General features: G+C 46.8%; 1 protein-coding gene across 1 annotated transcript; it reads left to right on the top strand.

Annotated features, from left to right (window-relative positions):
- Positions 1 to 17798: 17798 nt before the first annotated feature.
- CCL5 (C-C motif chemokine ligand 5) lies at positions 17799 to 24308 on the top strand. Its single transcript, XM_049859854.1, has 3 exons — positions 17799 to 17964; positions 19390 to 19501; positions 23934 to 24308. The coding sequence occupies exons 1-3, from the start codon at positions 17889 to 17891 to the stop codon at positions 24019 to 24021; spliced, it is 276 nt and encodes a 91-aa protein (XP_049715811.1). The 5' UTR covers positions 17799 to 17888; the 3' UTR covers positions 24022 to 24308.
- Positions 24309 to 27943: the final 3635 nt, after the last annotated feature.

Genomic DNA, 27943 nt, shown 5'->3' with positions numbered 1-27943 from the left:
GTTAGCAGCCGTAGCTCTTAACCGCTGTGCTACCAGGGTTTCCACACACGCATATATATACACATTTATATATTTATATATACACACACACATATATATACACACTTATATATTTATGTATATACACACATATATACACATTTGTACATTTATATATATACACACACATACATATATATATATATATATATATATATATATATATATATATACTTTTTTTTAATGTCATCACCACAATTATTCAGGAGGGTAGATTTCTTCCAAACCAAAAAGAGCCCCCTTGGACTAAAGGGAGGCGGATGCCACATGCATCCTAACAGTACTGCCAGGAAGCAGGGAGACCCTAACAAGGGAAGGACTGTAGGGGACATCCAGACAGATGGGACCATGAACAGCCTTGAGGAAAGCTTCTGTGTCCCCAAATGTGAACCCAACCTATCAGAAACCCACAGACCCAACAGCCATACTTAATCCCAGGGAGGAGGGTTCAGCGGTAAACTATGGGGACAGATAATCATATGGGCCCCCAAACACTTGGACATGCCCCAGAAAGGCTGAGGTTAAATGTTCCACCTGGCCAGCAAAATTACAGAATAAAAATGTATATTAAATTAAGTTTTATGGGTAAAGTTTTATTTCCTGTAAACCTGAATTTGTAGAGATCGTTCTACATTATTTGAATCTTGTATAATGAGAATATGTTTGGTTTTACTTGCATAAGAACCAAAAAAACCAAACTCATGGCTGTCGAGTTGATTCCAACTCATAGCAACCCTATAGGTCACAGTAGAACTGCCCCATAGAGTTTCCAAGGAGCGCCTGGTAGATTCAAACTGTCAACTTTTGTTAGCAGCCATAACATTTAACCACCTCACCACCAGGGTTTCCTTGACTTGCATGACTTTCATTAATTTGTTACACTGACTCAAAGCTTTTCAAGTAGAAACCTTGGGTTACCCTGTATGCCTGGAGTCCAGGCCCATGAGGGTGGCAGGGGTCAGCTGAGGCGTTTCACTGTGGCTTCCCCATCTTTGCTCTGACCACGGACTCCCTTGAGGATCAATCCTGAGGCTGAAGCATGGTGGGACTTCTACCTGCCCCCTCCAGGGCTGGGAGTGCAGCCCGTGGCTCCTGGCTGCAGGACTAGCTGGATGCCCCAAAACAACAAAACCAAACCAGTTGCCATGGAGTCAATTCCAACTCATGGCGACCCCAGGTGTTGTAGAGTAAAACCGCACTCTATAGCATTTTCATGGCTGTGGCCTTTTGGAGGTAGGCCACCAGGCCTGTTTCTTCTGAAACACCTCAAGCTGCCAACCTTTGGTTAATAGTGAAGCACCACCCAGGGACTCTGCTGGGTGCCCACCCACCTCCAAACTGCCTGCCCACCAGACAGAGTCCTCCCAGAGGCCTTTTCCTCTCCAGCCAAGCTCCAGAAGACCCCCTTCGTGGCGAGCCCTGGGTTTGCTGAATCTCGGCTGTTTACATCTCACAGTGGCAGTGAACTGCCCTCGCAATCCTCCCTGGAAACCCTACAGTGGAAATTCTGACTCACAGAAGTGACCCCACTTCCCTTCTCTTGCCGGAGTCCTCACCGTCACTTTCTAAGAAGCCTCTGTTTCCATCTCTGAGTCAGACCCAGCAATCCTGTCACAGCTCAAGGGAGAAGGAGGCGGGGCAGTTGGAAATATAAAGTGAAATAACACTCACTGTGCATAACTTAAGTGCCAGTCTGTTTACATATTCATCTCCTTTAATCCTAATATCCACCCTTCAGGGCAGGGATTATGGCTGCATGCATATAAGAAAACCAGTATTCAGAGAGTTAAAGTAACATGCTCCAACTCACACGGCTAGTGAACGACCATGTTAGGATTCAAATCTATCCCCTAGTGGGACATGTCCATTATTCCTTCAGTGCTCCCCATGGTTCCTGTGACCCACTTCATGGAGTCTACACTCACAGCTCAGCTTCTGGAGATACTGGCTGGGAAAGTTCTTATGCCCCTACTACCAGTCTCTTGAGGAGCCCTGGTGATGCAGTGGTTAGCCACTTGGCTGCTAACCAAAGGTTGGCGATTCGAACCCACCAGCTGCTCCAAGGAAGAAAGATGTGGCAGTCTGCTTCCGTAAAGATTACAGCTTTAGAAACCCTGTGGGCAGTTCTCCTCTGTCATACGGGGTTGTTGCTGAGTTGAAATAGACTCCGCAGCACCTAACCACAATGACAACATTTTGTATTGAGTACTTACAGTGTGCCAGGCACTGTGCTAAACTCTTTATATCATTTCCCTTAATCTTCCTAGAAACATTTGAGGAAACTATTATCTCCATTTAATAGGAGAGGGAGAAGGGACAAATTCTACAGAACAATAAAGAGAAAGGAAATCCAGCGAACACTACACTCAGAGCAGCCCCCTCTCGCTGTGACTCAGCTTCTGCTTCTACACTTTTTTTCCTTTCTAACAAAACAGCTCCACATTCTAGTTTCTGAGCATTTCCTGGCTGGTCCCTGGGGGAAAATTAAGCCTCATTAAAGGTCGAAGCAATCAAAGAGCAAGTTACATGGCACAGAAGGAAAGATCCCAGCTGCCAGAGAGGTTCCCTCCCATTGTTTTCAAAAGCAATGCATTGCCACCACCTGTCAGTGAAGGCTTGCATATTGCTATGATGTTGAACGGGTTTCAGTGAAGCTTCCAGACTAAGGTGGACTAGGAAGAAAGGCCTGGCAATCTACTTCCACAATCAGCCAATGAAAACCCTATGGATCACAACGGTCCAATCTGCAACCTATCGTGGAGACGGCACAGTTCCGAGCAGTGCTTCATTCTGTCGTGCATGGGGTCGCCACTGTGAGGGCCAACTCAACGTCCACCAACAACAACTACCACAACAACTGGGCTTTGAAGAGAGAAATGCGGTGGTGACAGTGCCGCGGCAAGGAAGCTACAAGGAGCCTGTGTGTCTGCAAAAGGAGAGGGTGGTTTTGTGGCTGGAGAACGTTGTACATGTGTCAGTGGGGGGCAGTTCTTCAGCATTAATCTTGTGGCTGTGTCAAAAATGTATATATCACAATTTAGACGTACCCAAAAAACCCATATATACGTATATTTATACATCATTGTCTTCATTTTCAGTAACTGATGTCACACTGGAACATCCATGCCCACCAATGGTAGCAGAAACACTTAATGGCAATTAAGGGAAACCATCTCCTCCGGAACAAAGCAGTCTCACTTCAGGTATTTACATTCACGGCCAATGTAAAGTTCAAACTCTTCTTCAGGGCTCTTTCTTACCTCCCACAACGGGTCAGGAACCAAGAGGTGCTTAAAGAGCCTCATGGCCCTGGCTGGGGGTGAAGGGTGTGGTTCTTGTTCTGCTGGCTTCAAGTGATGCTGTGTTGAGGTGTGGCTCATCTCACCAGGCCTTTGAACCCTCGCTGGCCGCCACAATGCCACAGTTGGTGGAACTTGTGGTCTGTCCTCTTGATGTGGCCAGGCCCCGTGGTCCTTCACTTGTGGCCACGGCCTCACCCAGTTCCCACTGACCTGAGTCACATCCTCCATCCTTTTTAAGCTATCCACTTTGCAGTCTCTGCTATGGGGCCAGCTGGAACCTCACCAGAGTGCTCAAAAATCTGCTCCATTCCCGTCAAAGATATTACAAGCACTCGAGTCCTCCCCCCCTCCTCCGCCCAGTATCTTCAAGGAGGTCTGAAGACTTGTACTGTTGCCTGTCACCTCTTCTTCCAGCTTCCACTGGATTCTCTGTTTCTTCCCATGCTGCTTCACCCCCCATGGGTCAGGGCCCTCATTTCTTCATTCCCCCAAAATACCACTGATTTAAGTCTACTGGGTGTAACGGCTGCTTTTAGCAGAGATTTTTACACTGGATAGGTGCTGCGTGTAAACCAAAAACCAAACCCAGTGCCATCGAGTCAATTCCGACTCATAGTGACCCTAGAGGACAGGGTAGAACTGCCCCGTAGAGTTTCCAAGGAGAGCCTGGCGGATTCGAACTGCCAACCCTTTGGTTAGCAGCTGTAGCACTTAACCACTACTCCACCAGGGGTGCACTGTGTGAAAAAAAAAAAAGGGTGGTGTGTGTAAAAGTGAGAACTTGAAATTGGATACCAGCCATTGCTGCCCTAAAAAATCCCCTGGCTGTTCCCTGACTGAAGGAATTCATTTCCCCTGGCTTGATTTTCTCCCCAGGGTTTGGTCCACTGTGTTCCTGGGACCCCCACACATCTTCCCCCTTCTGCCTTACCTCCCCATTCCCCTCCCCACCCTGCATCTAGCACACCAACCAGGAAAAAAAACCCTAATTCCTATCTCTCTTATGCAGAACAATTTAGCCCTCCTGACTGGAGGGACAGTGGGTTTTGTTTTTTTTTTAGGGGGACAGTGATGGTTGACTGGTAGAATTCTCCATTTCCATACAGGAAACGTGGGTTTGATTCTCAGCCAATGCACGTCAGGCATGGCTACCATCTGTCTCTCAGTGAAGGCTTTCATGTTGCTATGGTGCTGAACAGGTTTCAGTGGAGCTTCCAGACTAAGCTAAACTAGGAAGACAGTTCTGACAATCACCCCCCAGGCCAGCCAATGAAAACCCTGTGGATCGCTATGACCCGATGGGGATGGCACAGGATCAGGCAGTGTTTTGTTCCAATGTGCATGGGGTCATCATGCATAGGGGGCCGGCTCAACCACAGCTAACAACAGTAACAAGGCAATATGAGGCAGGGGTTATGTGGTGAGGGAGGCCCCCTTTTATAATCAAACATGCCCACTAGGGCATTTTTCCTTCTAAGCTAAAGAGAAGATCCCCCCCTGAGAAGAATTTGCCTTCTTCACTTAGTCAGCTTGACTAAAACATTTTTATAATGCTTTATATAGATTTTATACAGATAGTGTTTGGAGTCCTCTCAGTGATGGGTAGGCAGTACTATGATTCATACCACAAACAGAGAAACCTGGGCTCAGCAAAGTTAAATAACAGAGTGAATATACAGACGAGTGAGAACTCACACCCAGTCTGCCTTTCTCTAAAAGCCCGGGCTCTCACCACTGCCCCTCCCAGGAGAAAGAGCTGGGAGTCTGCAGCTGTAAGGCAAACCTCGGTTTCAGGGCCGACTCCTATGTGGCAGGAAAGACCAGCGTGCCACAGGTTCATCTATGAAGCGGTCAGGCTGGGACCCAGAAACCCCTGACATTGGGGGAAGCTGTCCACAAGGTCCCTACTGGTCTGACTCCCATCCTCAGGGAGCAGCCTCCAGGGCTCCTGCTCCTTCCCAAGTCAGTCTCGCCTTCACCAGAGTCCCCCACTGCAGACTCCAGTGCTGTGTCCCTTTGTACAAACAGCCTCGTTGGGGCTGACCGCACTCTTACTGCAGACCCCAAGGCTGACTTCCTTCCTGCACACAGTCCCCTTAGGGCTGACCATGCTGTCTCTAGACCTCAGAGCTGCAGAGAGGCAGCTGCAAACCTCAGACCATTGGCTCAGCAGCTACGACTGCACTGTACACTGCATACGCCGAGGCGCAATCAGTGTGGTTGTACCGAGTTCACTTCCAGCCACTACTGTGTCCCCCGCTGCTTCATGACAAAGGAGTCCCAGCAGGATGATCTAACCTCAGTGACAGGGAGCACTTAATGAGCCCCTACTGTGTGCCAGGTCTTGCGCACAATGACATCACCTCGTCCTCCCAATCACCCCTGCCCATTTTACAGACGAGGAAACCATCTCGTGAGGTCATGGCAGTTGCTGGAGCTTCTTCAGCTTGAATGGCAGGGTGGGGATTTGAACTACAGCGTGTGCAACTCCATAGCCTGTGCTGTTTCCACTATGAAACACCCTCTGTCAGGGAGATCAGTATCTACCCCTCCTGCCCCAGGATGAAATGTCACTCTTTATCTTTTTGAGGGAAGGCATATAAGGTTGCTCTTTTGGGGGCAAAGTGTGCTTCTAAAAGCCCACATCCCTGATGGGGTGAAGGCTGGGGCCAGGGTGAGTCATCGTGTTTCGGAGAACCTCAGCTGGGAGGACCTCGCCCTCAAACTGGTCTCAGGGGTAAAAGAGGACTGGAGAAAGAGAAGTTCCAAGACTGAGACCCAAAACCCCATGGAACTTCTCCCCCACTCCAGCCACCTGCTGTCAGATGACTTTTTATAAACGGGACCTATGTGCACATAAAGTTGTCAAGGATTTCATTTTACTTGGATCCACAATCAACGTCCATGGAAGCAGCAGTCAAGAAATCAAACGACACATTGTATTGGGCAAATCTCCTGCAAAAGACCTCTTTAAAGTGTTAAAAAGGAAAGATGTCACTTTAAGGTCCAAGGTGTGTCTGATCGAAGCCATGGTGTTTTCAAGCACCTCGTAGGCACGTGAAAGCTGGACAAAGAATAAGGAAGACCGAAGAAAAATGACACCTTTGAATTATTTGGTGTTGCCAAAGAATATTTAGCATACCACTGTCTTAGTTATGTAGTGCTGCTATAACAGAAATAACACAAGTAGATGACTTTAAGAAAGAGAAATTCATTCTCTCACAATCTAGGAGGCTAGAAGTCGAAAGTCAGGGTGCCAACTCCATGGGAAGGCTTTCTATCTCCGGGGCTCTGGGGGAAGGTCTTTTTCATCAATCTTCCCCAGGTGAGGAGCTTCTCAGTGAAGGGACCCCAGGTCCAAAGGATGCACTATTCCTCTGGCACTGCTTTCTTGGTAGTATGAGGTCCCCGTGTCTCTCTGTTCACTTCCTTTATATCTTAAAAGAGATTGGCTTAAGACACAACCTAACCTTGTAGATTGAGTCCTGCCTCATTAATATAACTGCCTCTAATCCTGCCTCATTTACATCAGAGGTAGAATTTACAGCACATAGGAAAATCACATCAGATGACAAAATGATGGACAATCACACAATACTGGGAATCACGGCCTAGCCAAGTTGACACATATTTTGGTGGTGGTGGTGGTGGTGGTGTGCCATCGAGTTGATTCAGGCTCATCCTAAAACAAGCGAAAAAGATGAGCCAACACCACCAACCAGCTGCTCCCTTCAGGTAAGCCACCCATTCCACAGATGAGAAAATTGATGACATGCCTCACCCAGGGTCACAGCCTAGAGCCCTGTAAGTCCAGGGTTATTTCCTCCAGATAGTATATGTTTCACTCTCTGATCTTAGCTGTGGTCTCCTGTGTTGAGTTAGCCACAACTTGGAGAACTCAGCTCCTTCCCATTGTGAGACGAATATAGTTGGACATCCCACAAGATGTAGAGCTTCCTCTTGTCATTGCATTCCTGCCCAAATGAAAGCAGGCCAGCTGCCCCCACACACACACTCTAACCTAGCTGCTGTTTCCAGCTTACTTGGGGCCCACAGAGTCTTAACTTCTCACCTCTCTGAGGTAGGCGGCAGTGATTATCCTGAACATTCATTCACCAGCCTAGGGAACTGAAAATCTCAACACACCCCCTCCATGGTCACCACCGGCTGGTGGGCAGTAGGGGAGTGAAAGAAGTCAGAGCACCACATGAATCATGGGTGTCATCCGTCACTGTGGAGACAAAAGTAACCATGGTGAAAATTGTTCTCTTTCTTTGTACTTGGAAAGTACCTTCACATCCTTTAACTCATTTTACCTCCCCAGTAGTTCTTTGAGCTGGACGAGGTTGAGATTCTTATATTCATTTTTAAATTCTACTTTATATATAAGGCAAAGAAGGTATGACTTGTCCACTGCCAGACAGAGGCAGAGCCTACAAGAAGAGCCAGGTTTTCTAGTGTCTAATCCTGCCTTAGGATAACAAATCTCCTGGCAGTATAAAAAAGCCACACAAGCTGTCTCTTATCTATCCACATCCACAATGCTGTATAGGACTGTAAGAATGACACGGTGGTAGCATCTGACCGCCTCTAACTTCATGAGGGGGAAGATGATTCAGGAGCAACAGCCCAAGGCTGATCCCTATGAGGCAGAGGTTAGACATGCCTCCTCTCTCCACCATCTTTCCCAATTCTGTCACCAAGCGTCCCTCCCATGGCACTCTCTACTTCTCTGCTGTGTTCGACAATTCATTGCAATGGCCGCACAGGACTCACAAACAATACTCACCATTATGGGGATTGTTAGGGAAGTAGCAGGTTACAACTCAGGTTCAAGAATGCTCAGGATACAGTTCTTCCATCAGGATAGCCTCTTCCTAGCCATGCCACAGGCATGCCTCTCTCTGGCCCCTTGGCCTCTGCCCTACTCAGGCAAATGTTAAAAAGCTTTTTTAGCTCTGCCAGTAAGTGCCCAGAGGCACCCCACTCCACCAGTAAGCCTTGGCCCAAAGGCACTCAGCTTCCTCGCTCCATGGGCCAGGAAGCCCACTGTGCCGTCTCCTGCCAATCTCTCCTGGCAATCTCTCTTGTTTATGCTTCTCTGCCACTGCTTCTCCCTGTCTTCAGTGTTACAGCTCTCAATTTCTCTCTCTTTTTCTTTCTCTCTCTCTCTGTCTCCTGGTTCCAGGAGTTTCTCAGTGCAGGGATCCCGAGTCCAAAGAATATACTCAGTTCTTGGCTCTTCTTCCTTTGTGGTGGTGAGATCCTCTCTTTCCACTCCTGGGATGGCTCGTTTTAAGCCTAGAAGGATGGCAAAACTAACGAATCCCTTTGGTGAGCCACAATTACCTTATTTGCACAGTCCCAACCAATCACTTGGGTAGGAGTTACAAGACCATGACGAGGAAGGCCACACAAGAGCAATCCATCACACCGCAGGGACCTTCCAGTATATGGATATACATGAATTCCTTCCCCTGAATTCTCATCTTTATTTCAGTTCCATAGATGCCTCCTTCAGGAGGAGACTCTTGGGATGTTTCTGACAGGTGGCCTTGCACTGGATCCTAAATGCCTGGTACAGCCCTCATAATATGATTGGTGCTCAGTAACGCTATGTTGCTTTGTTGGCTGAGAGAATAGAATGGATGAGTGGATGGATGGATGGGTGGGTGTATGGATGGATGGGTGGATGGATGGATGGGTGGATGGGTGGTGGGTGGGTGTATGGACGGTCGGATGGATAGACAGACGGATGGACGGACAGACAGACGGACGGACAGACGGACGGACGGATGGATGGATGGATAGATGGGTGGATGGGTGGATACTGGTTTCATTTGTTTATCTATTTTCTTTGTGTTTCCCTTCTAAAGATCACCTTGACGTCCTTTTATGGAATTACCTCTCCCCAAGAATGCAGTCTCGGTAGTACTATAAATCAGATGCTCTAGCTTCTCCAAGCCAAGAAGCAATTATGTGACATGAGCTTGGTTGGTCATACTCCCTCTCCTGGGACTCACCCACCACTCACTGCCGTCGAGTCGATTCCAACTCACAGCAACCCCATAGGCCAGAGTAGAACTGTCCCATAGAGTTTCCAAGGAGTGCCTGGCAGATTCGAACTGCTGACCTTTTGGTTAGCAGCCATAGCACTTAACCACTACACCACCAGGGTTTCAGGAGTATGAGTCTTTAATACAGTAAGGCAAGAATAGGAAAACTGGTTAGAGCACTTTTATTTCAACAGTGGTAACCTGATCAGACTGTCTAGTAGTTTCTGCAGCCCAAACACTCAGAGCATCTCTGGTTTCTCACCTTTTTTCCAAGCCAGGTTCTCCAGTGCTCCATTCATTCTACTAGCTACTCAACATTACCCCCAAAACATTACCTTCCTGCTTCAGGTGGCCAAGGTTGTTTTCTGTCCTTATGAACAAAGAATTTTAACTGATACTGATGTAGAAATGAATGAATAGATGAATGACTGGATGGGTGAGTTGATGGGTGGAGGAATGGAAGGACAGAAGGGTGAAGGAATGCAGGGTGAAGAGGAGAGCAGTGAACAAACAGAGGAATGCAGCATAGCAGTTGGAAGGGGTTCAGGAGCTAAGTAGCAAGCAAGGTGAGTCAGGCTTTGGGAGGATGAGAGGAAAAGAAGGGATGGTAGCCTCTCAGCCTTACTGTAGGAGCAGTAATATGAACTGATTTCAAGGACAACAGGACACCTACCCCAAATCTCATTCTAGTACACTAGAAATTCTTTACTTTGTTATCACTAGCTGAAATTAGGGATCCACAGACATTTTTTTCTACCTTTTAACTGAGAAGGGTCTCAGAAATCATACTGTCAAATCTCCATTGCCCAGTTAAAGAAACTGAGACCCATGAAGAGCAAGTAAGCAGTTTGCCAAAATCTCACAACTACGTTTGGAGCTGAACTGGGACAAGAATTTAAGTCTCCTAATTTCCAGTTCCTTGCTCTTTTCACCACCCAAAACTGCCTCTATGAGGGAATGCCTGATGAATAAGGTACAGAATTTCCACATCTCATTTTGAGGAAATTCCCTAAGGGGACTTCCTTGCTCAAGCTAGAAAAAAAAAAAAAAAAAGCTAGAGGTCCTCAAAAATGCAAACGCCTTGGGGAATCCAAAGGTCCCCATTGTTCTAGCCTGAATGCCCTTCAGGCCTAAGTGCTGGGGGGTGAAGGGGCAGTGGTGAATGGGACAGGGGAAGCCTTATAAAGAAGAAGCAAGAGCCAGGGGACCCCCATCCCTGAGAATGATAGCAATAAGCCAGAAGCTGAGGGGCTTCCCGGGACCAGCTCCAAAAAGGGACAGAACTCCAGACTACAACCGAAAGAATTCTGTAAGATTCTGAAACTCTTGTCACTTCCTTTTTTCAGCCTTTCTGTGAAACCTTTTGGAAAAGGGTCTGGGTGCTGACCTGTGGAGACAGCAAGGAAGGGAGAAAAAGAGACCATGTCTCACTCCAAGGCCAGGCTCTGAGTGAGAGAAAACCTGAGGCCTGGATAACTAGGGACAAGGCCAGGGCATGGGGCTGAGTCTCTGAAGTCTGCTGTGCAGAGGGCAGGCGAGCTCAGAGTCAGCATGAGTCATCAACATTTTCTGTGTTTTCTTCCTTTTTTTAAGTGAATAACACCTAAAGCATCCAGCATGGTGCCTAACAGCTAATGGAAAATCATCTTCTACTTCCTGCCTCCATGACTCCTAATAATTTGCTGAGATTAACACCGCTAGTAGGAGGGGAAGAAATGCTGGGGCCTGGATGTTTGGGGAAAGGAAGGAAAGAAAACTTTCCCAGGCTCTACCTTGTGCCAAGAATGGTACTGGCTAGTTTGCTGGTTGCCCATTTCATCCTCTGAGGTGTTCTAGGAGTTAGGTGTTCTTAACCCCATTTCCAGAAAGGAAACCAAGGTGTAGGATAGTTAGTGACTTAGCTTAGTCAGGGTTCTCTTGAGAAACAGAATCAGTGACATATAGAGAGAGAGAAAGAGAGGAAGATTTACTTCAAGGGATTAGCTCACGGGATTGTGGGGGGCTGGCAAGCCCAAAATCTGTAGGTCAGGTGGCAGGCTGGAGACCTGCAGGGTTCCACCAGGCAATGGGAAGAGTACAGAATGAAAAGTGTTCTGCCAAAATATCCATTTATAGTCTGGAAGCAGACTGTACCCTAAGGAAATTCCCCTTTTAAATGATTACACTGATAAATGATTACATTACATTGCACTAGATTACATCATAGGACAGCAACTAGTCTAGTGTTTGGTCAAACCACTGGAAGACATAGCCTAGCCAAGCTGACATATGAAATTAGCTATCACACTTGCCCAAAGACATACAGAAGGTAAATGATCCCATTTCAACCCCAAGTTTGTACCACTTCACGAGGCTCCCCCCCACCCCGGGGGACTGGAGTGTAGGGGTGCTGGGTGGAAGTACTCTGGCAACATGAGTTCCTAAGGAGGAAGGGATGAGAAACTTCAAGAGGTAGGGGTATTCAGAAAGAAAGGGGAAGCATCTAACAAACATGCAGAGGAAAATAAATATTAAAAAACAGACTCCAAAGTATCAGGAGGGGAAGGGCCTGAAATCATCTATTACCCAGCAATACTGAAAGAACCGATGCCTCTCCCCGGGCCTCACTCCCACAGCCACGCCACCCCCCAAGGCACCCTGTGGTGGACTCCTCCAGCTACCCAGGGTAGGTGTACACAGTTCCCATCAGTAAACACACCACATGTGGTCTCCAGTTGCAGAAAACAAGTGGGGGTGCGCAGCCACGGTCCTGTGTGGGAAAGGTGAGAAGAGTGGGGGGAGGCCAAGCAGCAAACCGTCTGGCCTGGATGTGGTTGGAACTATGAGAACAGTTGTCAACGCTAGAACCCTGACATAGTGAAATACACATAAGGTGGTAACAGGGGAGGGAAGGGGTAAAATGTAATGACAGAAAGAACCAACCAGAGCTGGGCCAAAAGGCAAGGGCAGAATGTAGTAGAAAGAGATCTGGTTGGGGTAAGAATATTGCCTCCACCTGATGAGTCTCCTGAGCCTGCTAGGAGGCCTCAGCTTGCATCTCTGCACTGTCCTCCTGCAGACCCTCCAACCAGCACAAATGGAGCACCCACACCAAGCAGGGCTTTATAGAAACAAAGAAGACTGAGCAGGAGCACACTCTCAGGGGTGGGAAATATTGCAGCTTGTAAACAAGGGCAGAAAAGGAGAGGGGCCGCCAGGGAGCAATGCTCCAATTTGCGGATGGGCAACATTAAGGCTCATCTGGGAGAGCTGGCTTTCCCTCAAACTGCTCTAGGAGCCCAGACTGGAATTGCAAGAGGATGGACAGACTTTTCCTGCTTTAGGCATTTTTTTAAAAAACAGAACAGCCAGAGCTGCTCCCAACATGATTGTGGGGCGAGGTGAGTGGGAACTCCAGGTCTGAGCAAATGTTTGGAGCCCAGATGGAAAGAGGTTTCACTTTCTCTGCCTTATGTTTGGTTTCCTAAAGTCACAATGTGAGAGTGGGCTGGCAGCCAGCCTAGCTTAGGAAAGAGTGAATAAAAAAGACAAAGACTGGGGGCGGGGGGGGCGGCTAGACTGGGCTAGGCTAGGCTGGGTTGGAGGCAGTGGTGTCTGGCTTTAGTGAGGTATATGCTAAGAAAAGGGGTTCAGGAGGCATGAGAGCTGATGAGAAAGGGCCCTATGAACTCTAGAGACGCAGGGATGAGCTGCCAGTCTGTGAACCCCTTATCCGCAAAAGCGCAAGTGTGTGTCTTTGTGTCCTGCATGTTTGTGGAGAGTGCTCACAGCTTTCATCAGATTCTTAAAGGGCCCCATCACCCAAAAGATGTTGGGTCCAACCGCTCATTCTACAGATGTGGAAACTTAGCCCCAGAGAAAGCAAGCAACTTCCTCAAGGTCAACATTAGGAAATAATAGAGTTGGGTTTTGAACCTCGAAGTCCAACTCTAGAGAGTCCTGTACCTAATCAAGATGCCATAGAAGTTATTCAGACTATATCAGCATTGATTTAGCATCTATCACGTCTAAGACATTGGTTGGAAAGCAGGGGGAGAATAAAAAAATAAATAAATGGAAAAAAAAATCGTAGGACATTGTCACTGCGTTCAGGGAGTTAAGACAAGACCAGTGAAAAGATGATTACAATACAATAGACGATAGTTTTTCATGGGACATCCCAGTTAGTTGGCCTAATATCGTGTTTAGTGTTTCTGTTCCACCTCCTAGTTCGTTGCATAGTACCTGGCATCGTAAAAGCTTACCAGCACCCATCTAAGGCACAATTATCGGTCTCTATTAAAAAAAACAAAAATAATAATTTTTTTTTTTTTTTTTATTCACCTGGAGCAATACAGGAAGAAGAAGAGTCAGGAATAGGGGGGCTTGGAATGTGTGGCTAATTGCCTCCGTGAACAACTGCCTTCTTTGCTACGAGGCCAGAAGAACTGCATGGTGCCCAGCTAGCATTACTGAACATTTTGATGAAAGTTTCCGTAGAAGAATTTTGATCAAAAGGGAGGAAATGTAAAACAATTTCAAATTCTCACGGACTCTAGACTTTCTGGAGCCATGGAGGGTGGATGAACTCCTGAAACTACAGCCGAGATAATCTTTAAAACTTAAACCAAAAATATCCCCCGAAGTCATCTAAAAACCAAACAATAGTTTAGCTTAACTAGTAAAAAAATGTCTCCCTTGAGCATTATGTTCTTTTAAGAAGTATCTATATGGGCTCAAACTGACAACAACAACTTGAAAGATTAGATAGGAACCTTAGGGGGCAGTGAGTTTATGTTAATAAAGGAGGAACAAGTCAGAAAAGGAGGGTGAGAATGGTTGTACAACTCAAAGAAGGTAATCAGTGTCACTTTAAGCTGTACATGTAGAAACTATTGCATTGGTGTGTTTTGCTGTGTATATCAACAACAACAAAATAAATAAAATTTAGAAGAAAAGAAATAGTCTATATTTACTTATTTGTTGTCTACCTCCACCTCACCCCAAACATAAGCTCCAGAGGGCAGGGTCCTTGCCTTGTTCACCATGTGTCTAAAGTGCCTGGCTCACTGCATTCTCAATAACAATTTGTAGAGTGAATAGGAACAATTGGGTGGCATAGACCACCCATGCTGGTGGGACGGGGAGGGCAGAGACAGCTCCCCAACGCTTGTACCTCACCTTACAGTCTCCTAAGCACCTCCATGGCCATCACTCCCTTGACCTACTCGACCACCAGTGTGAAGGGTCAGGCAGGCTGGTGTTCTGAGTCCTCTTCTCAGGAACATAAAGTGCTGTGTGAATAATGACAGTTGCCATTTATTGAACACCTACCCCGTACCAGGTACCACACTGTTTACGCGGGCTCTTTGATTTTCTCATAGCATCAGTATATTAGAGCCCAAGGGTAGCTTAAAGGTAGCCCTGATTTTGCACAGGAGGAAGTAGCAGCAGAAACGGAATTAAAATTGAGTTCTTCTGCCTCCTTTGCTCCCCACAATCCACTAGAACCACCACAAAGGGACGAGAAACACTCCTGATGTACCCATTGCTTATTCTGGCTCAGCCACCCCACCACCCTAAGTCCACACCTCCCCATCCCTGCCACCATTTCCACACAGACATACACACACAGCTGGAAGATTTACCAGGATTTAAAGATGAGAATTATGCAGGGCCAGGTGTGGGCTTCCTCGCCTCTGTCCTCAGCTAGTGTCCGGACTCAGCATATTTGGTAACCAGGAAAATACTTCTCTTTCCTCCTTAGAGAAGGAAACTGATAGCAGTGAAAGGAAACAAACGGAGCTCACATGGAAAATTTGAGCCTTAGCAAGAGCTTTAGAATTTCTCTAGAAACAGTGCAGTGTGATAGAAAGTCCATGAGCTCTAGAGTCAGGACTTGGGTTCAATTTTGCATTCTCGCACTTAAGCAAGTCACTCAACTCCCTCTAAGCCTTTAAACTGGCCCATCAGTTTAAAAATAAAGACTTTTTGTAATAAAGTTCACGAATCCATATTAGTGGAGCCCTGGTAGTGCAGTGGTTAAGACCTAAGGCTGCAAACCAAAAGGTCAGCAGTTCAAATCCACCAGCCGTTCCTTGGAAACCCTATGGGGCAGTTCTACTCTGTCCTACAGGGTTGCTATGAGTGGGAATCAACTCCATGGCAATGGGTTTAGTTTTGGTTTAATCCATATTAGTGGGTTGGGAGTCTGATCTAGATTGCTGAAAAGTCTAAAGTATCCTTAAAGGAATTGCAGCTTCTGAGTTTTTTTTTTTTTTTTACTCTTAATAATAACACAATAATAACTACTTTTATTAAGTACTTAATATGTGGTAGGCATCATGCTAAGAGCTTTATAACCATGAGCACTTTTATGGGGATTTAATTGTCTCAAGAACTGCAGGCGGGGCTACAACTATTATTCCTCATTTACAGATGAGGAAACTGAGACCGGAGAGATTAAGCAACTTGCCCCCAAAGCCCCTACTCTAACCACCAGGTTACACAACCACCTACGTGTTGGGTAATTTATGTTAGATCTGAGGGTGCTATGTGAAGGGAACAATTAAAATGGGCAGAACATGTTTGTGTGGAGGCACAGATATCTCTAAAGTGCTTGTGATTTGTTTCATGAAACCAGATGGCCATGCTTCCAAATTGTGTTTCTGTAGTTAATAGGCTTGATGCATGTGTTGTGAGGAAGGAACAAGAGGATTCTTGTGAAGAGTTTAAAACAGCACCCGGAACTAAGGAAGAGCTCGATTGCTTTTAGCTGCCTTATTGGAGTGGGTCAGTGGAAAGAGATTAAGCCTGACCATGAGAAACACCTGAGTTCAAATGCCCCTTACCAGCTCTGTGACCTAGAGGATGTTAATGACCTCTTCTGAGGGTCATTTCCTGTTCTGCAAAAAGAGGATGATTACCACCATGCCTCAAGGCCATTGTAAGGAAGAAACAAGGTCTTCCTATTCTGGGCAATTCAAGTTTAGCTTAGCCAATATTGTGACAATAGTTAGCAAGACAAACCTATACTGGTTAGGTTCTCAGAATAGGTTACACTAAAAATTTTTTTTTTTTTTTGTCAATGAACACTTTTAGCTAATACAGAAGTCAACTTCAGCCCAGCCCAGGCCAAACTGTCACTAATTCTGAATTATTCAAATGGGATTTGATGACGAGTTACTCTATCCAATTCTTTGGAATAGAGTAAGGACCCTGACTCCAAACAAGGGCACCCCATGGATGTCCCCAGCCATGAACCCTTTTATGGTGAGCAGTACTTAGTGGACAGAACACTGAAGTGGGAGCCAGGGGACTGGGTTCTGATCCCAACTCTGTCACTCATTTGCTGTGTTTCCTTAGACAAGTCACTTCTGCTCTCTGAGCTCGGTTTCCTCCTCTGCAATTGAAGAACATGGGATAAATGATCCCTGAAGTCCTTTGCAGCTTTCATATTCTGTAATTTTTGTGCCCAAGGAGGCCTGGGATGGGGATGCCAGCATTTACTGAGTTTCTTCACCTGTGGAATGGGGGTAATAATAGTACCTGCCTCATGGTTTTTCTGAGGATTAAATGAATCAACACATGCAAAGCCCCTAGAACAGTGCCTGGCACAGGGGAAACCCTCAGCAAATGTTTGCTAGTAATGGTAGTTATTATGTGTACACACTCTCTCTGCTTCACAACGAGACTGTAACCAATTATACCACTTTATACACAAAGAAATGGAGGAAGCTCAAAGACGTTAAGCAATGTTCCCAAATTTCACCTTGCAAGCAAATGGGAGTGAGCCTGTGGCCAGAATGAAAGCAAGAAACTATCCCAAGAGAAATTACTCCAACTCTTATCTGGCGACAAGGTCCTCAATATCCAGTTGGGATCCACCTCCTATGAGGGCTGTAGTGCAAGGACTTCCCATTCTCAGTAGAACACCATGTACATAGCATCCTTCCATGGATGAGAAACGGGAGATGCAGAGGTGTAAGGCGTGAGCAAGAGCTTTGGAAGTAACCAGGTAAAGACAGTCAGTGTCTTCTGACCATGTCTTCTCTGCCCTTCCTCTTGCCCAAGGAAGGCAGCTTCCTGTTCTCTGGGGAGCACCCTGGCCTGAAAGGTGAAGCCCAGGATGCCAGCAAAGGAAGCGCTTTTCTAGCCTCGGTGCTTAGATTGGCTCATCTTGGGGCAAAGGGAACTGGTGAGCTCACCCTGGAAGGGAGGGTGGTGAGGGGAAAGAAAGACTAGAATTTCCGGGGGCTATTTCAGTTTTCTTTTCCGTTTTGTGCAATTTCACTTATGATATCAGCCAATGCTTGACTGCTGCTTTGGAAACTCCCCTAAGGACGCCCCCTAGGCTGGCCCTGACTCCCTATTTGATGACAAGTTACTCTATCCAATAAAGATATCCAATAAAGACGAGTTACTCTATCCTATAAAGGGCTGGCCTGAGAGGGACTTGCACAGGATACTGAGACAGCACCTACAGTCTTCACAGCCTCTGCCCTCAGGCACCATGAAGGTCTCTGCAGCAGCCCTCACAGTCCTCGTCACGGCCGCCGCCCTCTGCGTCCTTGCATCTGCCTCTCCATGTAAGTCCAGGCCCTAGCCACAGCGGCCCCCCACCCCCGTCCCCCGCCAGCTGGACCCTCCACCCAATGCCCTCCCCACCTCTCTGACTATTCCTGGCCTCATCCTCTCTTCAACTGTTGCATTTACTTCCTGAACCTCATTATTTACACTCTTATGTATTGTTTTACCCAGATGTCCAGCTGTCCCTGATAGGTCTCTAAGTCCTTTCATGGCAGAAACCCCTAATCAAATTTCTGTGTCTCCAAAGTCTCCCCCGGAGCCCCACAGGTTCTCACTGAGTGCGAGCTGCGGCTGGGGTATTAGAAAGCAGGGGCAGCTCAAGCTGACCTCAAAACACAATGGACTCATGCCTAAAAAGTTTCTCAGAAACTTCTGAGCACTTAACCAAAATCCCTCCTGGGATGGTCATATTCTGTCCCATTTCACAGATGGAAAAACTGAGGCTGCAAGAAGATAAAAACAGCTAATGACTTAAATACCTACTATGTGTCAGATAAGGAGCTCTGGTGGCTGGTGGTTAAAATGCTCGGCTGCTAACTGAAAAGTCAGTGATTTGAATCTACCAGGTACTCTGTGGGAGAAAAATATGGCAGTCTGCTCTTTTAAAGATTACAGCCTTAGAAACCCTATGGGGCAGTTCTACTCTGTCCTACAGGGCTGCTATGAGTTGGAATCGACTCAACAGCAACAGGTTTGGTTTGATTTTATGTGTCAGGTCATCTGCTGGTTGCTTTACATCCACCATCTTATTTAATACCCCCTTTGAGTTGTCCTTGACTTACAGATGGGGAAACAGAGGCCCAGAGAGATTAAGTACATTGCCCAAAGTCACACACTTAGAAAGTAGGGGAACTGGTATTCAAACCCAGTTCTATCTGGCGCTTAAACACTGCTCCTTTAATTGACACTCCCCAGTGTCATCTTGAATTAATTAACCAACAAAAAGTTCTCCTCTCTGTTCAGAGCCCTTCTCCCTATGACTCAGTCAGAGGGGCAATACGCACCTTCTGGTCCTTTTTAGGAGTCCTGGATGAGCCACAGAGCCTGGGTTCTGGAAGCTCTCCCCCTACCCATCTACCCTAGGTCCCAAAGAAAGCAAGTTCTGACTCATTTAAGGATCCTGGGAGGGTAAGAATGAGGGCAAAAGGTGCAGGGCAAGCCAGGAGGAGGCCTAGCATGTCCCGAGAGCCAAGGGCAGGGGGTTATGGTATAGAGGAAACAAGACAAACTGGGCTCAAGGATTAGATAAGGGGAGGGAGATCCTCCAGGCCTCTGCTGGAATCCCCACTCTGCCACTGTATCCATGGCCAAGTGACTCTCTGAGCCTCAGTCTCTCATTCAAGGTAAAGCATATAAAGCGCTCCGCAGAATGCCCAGTGTACACTGGCAATGAATAAAAGGGTCTCATTCTTTCTTCCTCTCAGATGCCTCGGACACCACGCCCTGCTGCTTTGCCTACACCCCCCGCACACTGCCCCACGCCCACGTCAAGGAGTATTTCTACACCAGCGGCAAGTGCTCCATGCCAGCAGTCGTGTGAGTCTCAGGCCCCTGGAGCCCTCCAGACCTAATCAAATCCACATACAACCTCAGAGGAACTAGGGAGGAGAGGTGAGGGGTCAGGGCCCTAGTCACATTCAAATAATAAAAAATAATAATTTTTTTAAAACTTTTATTGATTGCAGAAATAATGAGGTTCTCTTTTAAATATATAAATATATTTGGAAAAATGTAATAACCCCGACTAAAACCAAACCAAACCCATTGCCATCGAGTTAATTCCAACTCATAGCGACCCTATAGGACAGAGTAGAACTGCCCCATAGAGTTTCCAAGAAGCGCCTGGTGGATTCGAACTGCCGACCTTTAGGTTAGCAGCCGTAGCACTTAACCACTACGACACCGTGTCAAATGTCTGATATGTATTATCTCTAAATTTCATACCCAATGAGTATGCATAATTCTCTCCATGTTCTGGGTAAAGAAAGTAAGGCTCAGAGAGATTTCGTGACTCGCCCAAGGTTCTATAACAAGTGAGGGGTACAGTCTGTCTCTGGAATCTTCTCTTTCTACTAAAACAAGGTCTTTAGTGATCTTTGCTTCGGAAATTTAAGATGACGGAGAATGTAAATGGGACCATCCTGAAGTTTCCTATGGAAGGGCAAAATTTTTTTTTTTTTTAATAATTTTTATTGTGCTTTAAGTGAAAGTTTACAAATCAAGTCAGTCTCTCACACCTTGCTATATAACACCTTGCTACACACTCCCAATTACTCTCCCCCTAAAAAAAAAAAAAAAATTTTTTTTTTTTAATGAGACAGCCCGCTCTCTCCCGCTACTCTCTCTTTTCGTGTCCAATTCACCAGCTTCTAACCCCCTTGGAAGGGTGAAATTTTTTAATCCAGAAGTTCTCATGACACCAGCAAAGGGACAAGTATTCAAAGTCGGGCTTTGGTTCTGATGAATCCATTCAGTGGTAATATTTAGCATTATTCATTTTAATTCTGCAAATACTTTTCAAATGAAAAATATCCTTCACTGAATACATATTATGTATAGGGAGAGACTGATGAGCCACCCTCCCTGCTGTTATAGGGCTTTATTGGAGGGACAGGATAGAGACAGCATGGCTGGAGTGCCCTGTATAAGAACAGTACAAAAGGCTACACAGCAGGAGGAGGGAGAGAGCATGTGCGGTTTCAGGGGTGAGGAGAGGGGACTTAGCAGAGGTTTCCTGCAAGAAGTGCCTGTTGAGTGGGACATGGACTGGCAGAGAAAAGCCTGAGGATCTGAGTCTATCAGGCAGAGGCAATGCCTCCAGGACTCGGCTTTGGTTTATGCAGAGTCTCCATGTAGGCAAGTCTGAGAGATGAGGCAGAAAGACAGAGGCTGGGCCTGTCCTGGAAGTCAGGACAAGGAACCGAACGCTTCTAAGCAGTCAAGTATGAAATGAGCTGGAACAGGAAAAGCCCAGAAAATAGGGGTCCAGTTTAGAGACCGTTGTGATTATCCACACGAGTGGTTTTGAAGGCTGAACAGTGCCTGAAGGAAAAGAAAAGAGACCGGGTGAGAAGCCTTCAGAGGTGGAATGAGCAAGCTCTGGCTGGTGGCTTGAAATCAGGAGCAAGGAAGAGAGAGGGGGCAAGGCTGAGGCTGAGGTGTCAACCCAGATGGCTGGAGAGGGGCAGAGCCACATAAGTCTCAAGGAAGAGCTGTTTATAGAGGAAAGAGAGATGTGTGTGGCTTGGGTTAGTTTGACCCTGAGGGGCCAGCAAGACAACCCTGTGGAAATGTCCAGCAGAGAGTGTGCTATTTGAGGAAGGGCATCGGGGCTGGAGATGTGACATTCTTTTCTAGGAGGAAGGGGTCTTCCAATAAAAGAAGGGCAATATAACACAGTCTTGGTGAGCACTGGCTCTGGAGCTAGCCTGCCTTTGTTAGCTCTGCCCCTTGGTAGGTGCATGAGCTTGGGACAGTCACATAACCTCTCTGAGCCTCAATTTTCTCATCTGTAAAATGGGGCGAATAGAAGTATTCCCCTCACTGGGTCACAGAATAATAAAATGCTTAGAATACTGCCTGGCACACAGTAGGTGCCCAATAAGTGCTGACATCATCATCATCATCATCTAATTGTATTATTATATACATAGGAGTAATGGGTAAAACTTAAGGAGTGAATGCAATTCATTCATTCGCTACTGATTCAACAAATACCCATTACCACTATTTTATGCCAGGCCCAAGGCCAGAAACAAGGAGAAGAACACAGAGGAAAGGGCAGCAATGTTGAGAAACCACTCTTAAAGGACAGGTCAAGGTGGAGGTTCCCAAGGAGCCTGAGCAGACAGAGGGGCAAGTCAGGCAAATAGAGGGTCCCAAAACCGGGAGAAGGAGAGAAGGCTTGGCAAGGTATCACGTTCTGCAGGGAGGAGGCAGAAATGGAAGCCCGAGCAACTCTCACCCTAGATGTTGGTTTCCTGGCTCTTGACTTCCTGCCAACAGGCAAGGGGGCCAAGGAGAGAATGATTAGTCTGGCAGGATTTCCTGTGTGACTCCTGGGGGAGCAAGGGTAGGTAGGGTCTGTGCCTGAGCTCCCTCCAAATTCCGACTCACAGCGGCCCTATAGAACACAAAGAATCTGCCCCATAGAGTTTCCTAGGAAGCAGACTACCACATCTTTCTCAGGCGGGGTAGCTGGTGAGTTCAAACCACCAACCTTTTGGTTAGCAGCCAAGTGCTTAACCACTACACCACTAGGGCCCCTGACGCTCCCTCACCCTCCCACGCCCCGTCAAATAAGCGAAGAAACGCTAGAGGGCGCGAGAGCCCAGGATACCGTTTCTCCTCCCTTTCTCATCTGTGCACAGCAGGGTGGGAGCCAGTAAGAAAGCCAAGTGGCTCAGAGTGAGGCTCAGAAAGGGAAACAGCTTCCCTGTGAGCAAATGTCATCCAGGCTGCAGCCCAAAGAGCAACCAAGGCATCTTCCTTCTCCCGAGACAACTTATGCCTTCTCTTGGCCTGGAAACATCTGGACTCAGGAATGTGCAGGAAAACATCCTAAAGAGGAAGTCAAATGAGAAAGGTCAAGCAGGCAGGGCTGACCCCTGGGTACTTCTGAGTATTCCAGAGTAATATGTTAATTGGCAGCACTTCTACCCAGGCCCAAGGTCTCCCCCAGACAGAACCATAGACCAGTCAGGCAGGCAGCTAGACCGATCCCCATGACCCCAGGCTTTTACACTTCCAGTTTACACCATCGCCACCTACAGAGATCAGGAGCTCTGGCTCTCAAGTTATTGTCAGCTGCCGGAGTCAGCCCCAGCTCCTGGCAACCCCATGCACAAATGAACGGAAACACTGCGTAGTCCTGTGCCATCCTCACGATCAGTTGTGGATCGTACCGTTGTGATCCATAGGGTTTTCACTGGCTGATTTTTGGAAGTAGATCGCCAAGCCTTTCTTCCCAGTCTTAGTCTGTAATCTCTGCTGAAACCTGTTCAGCATCATAGCAACACGCAAGCCTCCTCTGACAGATCGGTGGTGTCTGCGCATGTGGCACATTGGCTGGGAATCGAACCCAGGCCTCCGGCATGAGAGGCAATAATTCTACCACTGAACCACCACTACCCTCATCTCACACTCATAAGCCTCTACATCCTGGCTGGTTAATTGGTAGAAGTGCTTTGACATTGCCCCTCAGAGCCACGCTGTCCAATACCAGGAGCCATGGTCTCATGTTACTCTGATCCACACCAAAGCAGAGGCTACCCAGCAATCTAATAACGAGGACAACACATTTATGGTATTTTTCAAAACTCTTTCATACATTTGAGCTTCACAACAATTGTGCTAAGTAGAAATCACTTCTATCCACATTTTAGAGGTAAACAAATAGACTCAGAGTCCCGAAGTGATCTTCCTAAAGTCATCCAACTATTAAGTGGTGAAATCAAGACCCAAGTTCATGTCCTTTCATCCATCCATGCACGTACGGATATACTCACATATCCACTGTGTTGTCTGAAGCCAATCCACATGTTTTTTTTAACCACTTTTCATTTCCCACTTACTCGGCCATGACTCTGTTCCCAGAGGACACAGAATTCACACTCGTTCTCTCCCAAGCACCCAGCACAGGGTCTGGAACAGAGGGAGTGCTGTTTGCTGGCCACTGGTTGACTAGCTCAACCCTGGGCCCTCAGGCTCCGTATCTCCAGATCTCTTTGGCTTTCCAGGCAACATGTTTGTGTGGGGTTAAAGTTCACACAAATCTACTTCTGGCTTAAAGCCCTCTGACCCAACAGGAGAGGAAATGTCCTTTCCTTAGAGGCCACAAATAAAACTTATGGGGCTCCAAATAACCCAGTACCACCATCCTTTCCCCTTATGTCTCAATCTACCTCATGCCAAAAACTGGCTGTCCCAGCCTTGACACGGTCTCACCCCTTCCTCTCCTTTTCCACAGCTTTGTCACCCGTAGGAACCGCCAGGTGTGTGCCGACCCAGAGAAGAAATGGGTGAAGGAGTACATCAACACCTTGGAGATGAACTAGGATGGAGGGCGTCTTGAAACTGAGCTTCTACAAATTTTTCAGTTGCTGCTTGCTCTTGTCCTAACCAGCTTGGGAGGCTGTTCCCCCAATCCTCTATTCCCACCCCTCCCTGGAAAGCAGGGATTCCACCATAAGGCAGCAGTTATAAAAGCTTCCCCCATCTAAAGCCTCAAAAATCTACTGAAGCTCTGCCCTATGAACAGGCAGTCTGTAGGTTCTGAGCTGCTGGCTCCTCGGGCTCAGCTTGGCCATGGCTTTGCGACCAGGAAGGAAGGTAGTGCGTCTCTAGAAGCAAGAAAGGAAGAAAACTGGGATCCTACGGGAATATCCCGGGGCCAAGTCCCATGTCAGCCCCCTCACTGGGACGGGATGACTGGCAAACATGAGAAATCAACTTTCTATTAAAATTCTCAATGCAGTTGCAAAGCTGACTCCTGGTTTGATTTCCTCCTCAGGAACCCTCCTTCCCCAAGAGCATTAAGTATGTGCAGGTCTTGCACACATCTAGTGTCCACCGTAGATTTGGGGGCTGTCGTCCTGCCCAGTGAGCAGGGCTGGGAGCAAAAGCCCTCTGAGAAGGAGGCATGGCCAGGACAGAGCAGGAGAAATAACTGTGACTTAGCCACTCTGGGGGAACAGTCACTGTATCTCCCCACTCCCAGGTCTCGAGCAGTTTATACACTCTCTGCCTCCGACCTCAGCTGGCCCTTCCATCCACTCTGCTCCGCTTCTACCCTAGCCTACTCTCTACCTTATTCCCAGTAGGTTTCTTTAACACCATCCTTGTCCCAGAAATGGGATTTAATGGCAATCCCGAAACTCCTCAGTTCTTTAAAATGAGGAGCATAAGGTATTTTGTGGTTTTCCACAACTGCACCAGCACAAGGTGAGACTTGAACTTCCCCACCTACGTGTCCCCTGCTGCAAACATATATTAAAGATATACATAAGAGTTATATAGTAACGATATTTAAAAAAAAAAAAAACCGATATAGCTAGCATTAATGGAGCACTCACAGTGCCTGGGTGCCAGGCATTGGCACAGGCCCTTACATTCAGCTTACCTTTCCATACTCACAACCCTACGGGGAAAGTACTATTATTGAAAAAAAAAAAAAAAAACTATTATTAGCTCTGTTTATATTGAGAAAACCCTTGACAAGAGAAAGAAATGTCTTGCCCAAAGCTACACAAGGTAAAAAACAAAGGATGGGGGTACAAATGAAATTTAAACCCATGAGGTCTAATGCCAAACCCCATGCTTTTTGTTTCTACCTTTAATTTGTAAACTTTCAAGCCTACCGAAATTGCAAGAATACCCCCACGTACCCTTCACTGAGATTCAATTTTTAACATTTTACCACATTTGCTTTACCTATTTACGTGTGTGTGTATACACACACAGATTTACATATACATATATGTGTATATATCTCGCCAAAGCCAGCTGCTGTCAAGTTGACTCTGGCTCATGGCAACCACATGTGTGTCAGAGTAGAATCATGCTTCATAGGGTTTTCAATGGCCGATTTTTCGCCAATAGATCACCTGTCCTTTCTTCCAAGGCACCTCTGGGTGGACTTGAACCACCAGCCATTCAGTTAGCAGTCGAGTGCCTTAACCATTGGCACCACCCAGGGACTCGATAAACATACACATACACACACATATATATGTATAACATATGTGCATATGTGTGTATACATATATACATATACAGTTGGTATATACATTTTTTTTCTGAACCATTTGACAGTAAATTGCTATCACTTAACCTCTAAAAGTGTCAGTATGTATCTTCTAATAACAAGGACATTCTACATAACTACAACATGAGTAGCACACTCACACACTCAGAAAACTTAGCAGTGACACAATAGTATTTTCTCATACACGGTCTGTTTTACTTATCTAGTGCTGCTATAACAGAAATACCACAAGCGGATGGTTTTAACAAAGGGAAATTTATTTTCTCACAATAAAGTAGGCTAAAAGTCCAAATTCAGGGCGTAAACACCAGGGGAAGGCTTTCTCTCTCTGTCAGCTTTCTCATCAATGTTCCCCCAGACTAGGGGCTTCTTCACACAGGGACTCCGGGTCCAGAGGACACACTGTGATCCTAGCATAGCTTTCATGGTGCTACGAGGTCCCCCACTCTCTGCGTGCTTCCCTTTCCTTTGATCTCTTGAGAGATAGAAGGTGGTGCAGGCCACACCCCAGGGAAACGCCCTTTACCTTGGATCAGGGATGTGACCTGGTAAGGGGCTACAATCCCATTCTAATCTTCTCTAACATAAAATTACAATCACAAAATGGAGGACAACCACAGAATACTGGAAATCATGGCCTAACCAAGTTGATACACACATTTTCAGGTGGGCATAATTCAATCCATGACATTCCCCCCTTTGGCCCCCAAAAAATCACATCCTTGCAACAGGCAAAACATATTCACCTCATCATATCATAGCAAAAGTCTTAGCTCCAAGTCCAAAATCCAAAAAATCCTCTTCATCTGTGAAATCTAGAATACAAGTTATCTCCTTCCAAAGTACAATGGCAGAACAGGCACAAGCTAGACATTTCATTACAAATGGAAGAAACTGGAGGAAAAGAAGGAATAACAGGTACTAAGCAAGTCAGATGTCCTAGACGGCCCTGGGCTGGGTAAGCAAGTCAGCAGAACTCATTACATTAGCCCTTAAGGCTTTGAAAATAATCCTCTGCCCTCTGAGACAATTTACACAAGGCCCTGCCCTCCAGACTCTAGGTACTGGCCATCCTCCTCAGATTCCGAGTGGAGGCCCCTCGGCCCTGGGCTTCAGCGCCACCTTCCAGGCCCACTAGGACAGCAACTCTGCTCCCTTGGCTTTAGGCACACAATTCTCCTAGGCCATCCGAGTGGTAACTCCACCCCTAGAAACACCAGAGGCCTTGGCTCCACCTTTTGAAACCCTAGAGGTCCTGGCCATACCTTTTGAGAACTGAAGCTGCTCGGCTTCTTGTGTTCCTTGTCTCTTCAGCTTCTGCTTCCTGGTGTCTTGGTCTCTCAGCTCCTTGGGCCTCACGCCCACATCTGCCCTGCTGGGGCAAGTGTTCCAAAGCTCTGTAGCTCCACCAATAAGCGCTTGGAGGCACCCCACTCCGCCAGGAAGCTTCCTGTGCACAGGCACTCAGCTCTCTGGCTCCGTGGGTGGACCCCAGCATTGTCGGGCACTGGTCTCCTGGTTCTGCTGCTGCTGGTTCACTTCTGCTGCGGCCGCCGGCCCTCTGCTACTGTTTCTCACCATCTACACCTTCTCCAGTGTTAAGAGTTCTCCTCACTTCCTTCTGAGTCTTCTATCCATTTAGTTTCAAAACCACTTCCACACTTCAGGTATCTGTTAGAGCTGCACCCCACTCTTATGGTACCAAATTCTGTCTTAGTCACTTAGCTCTGCTATAACAGAGATACCACAAGTGGACGGTTTTAACAAAGAGAAATTTATTTCCTCACAGTAAAGTAGGGTAAAAGTTCAAATTCAGGTGTCACCTCCAGGGAAAGGCTTTCTCTCTCTGTCAGCCTTCTCATCAATGTTCCCTCGGACTAGGAGCTTCTTCACGCAGGGGCCCCGGTCCAAAGGACGCACTCTGATCCCAGCACTATTTTCTTGGAGGTATGAGGTCCCCCACTTTCTGCTTGCTTCCCTGTCCTTTGATCTCTGGAGAGATAAAGGTGGTGAAGGCCACACCCCAAGGAAACGCCACCGGTAAGGGTGTTACGACCTCATCCTAATCCCCTCTAACATAAAATTACAATCACAAAATGGAGGACAACCACAGAATGCTGGGAATCATGGCCTAACCAAGTCGATACACACATTTTTGGGGGGGGACATAATTCAATCCTTGACACAGTCCATAATCAAATTTCCCCAATTGT

The sequence above is a fragment of the Elephas maximus genome, chromosome 19, assembly GCF_024166365.1.
Source record: "Elephas maximus indicus isolate mEleMax1 chromosome 19, mEleMax1 primary haplotype, whole genome shotgun sequence".
Lineage (NCBI taxonomy): Eukaryota > Metazoa > Chordata > Mammalia > Proboscidea > Elephantidae > Elephas > Elephas maximus.
This window is presented reverse-complemented; position numbering and strand designations above follow the sequence as displayed.

What these genes read in the sequence shown, in the direction of transcription:
- CCL5 (XM_049859854.1), top strand. Translation starts at nt 17,889, where the DNA reads ATGAAGGTCTCTGCAGCAGCCCTCACAGTCCTCGTCACGGCCGCCGCC. An exon ending in CCTTGCATCTGCCTCTCCAT is followed by an intron (nt 17,965 to 19,389) that starts GTAAGTCCAGGC and finishes TCTTCCTCTCAG; the next exon opens with ATGCCTCGGACACCACGCCC. An exon ending in TGCTCCATGCCAGCAGTCGT is followed by an intron (nt 19,502 to 23,933) that starts GTGAGTCTCAGG and finishes CCTTTTCCACAG; the next exon opens with CTTTGTCACCCGTAGGAACC.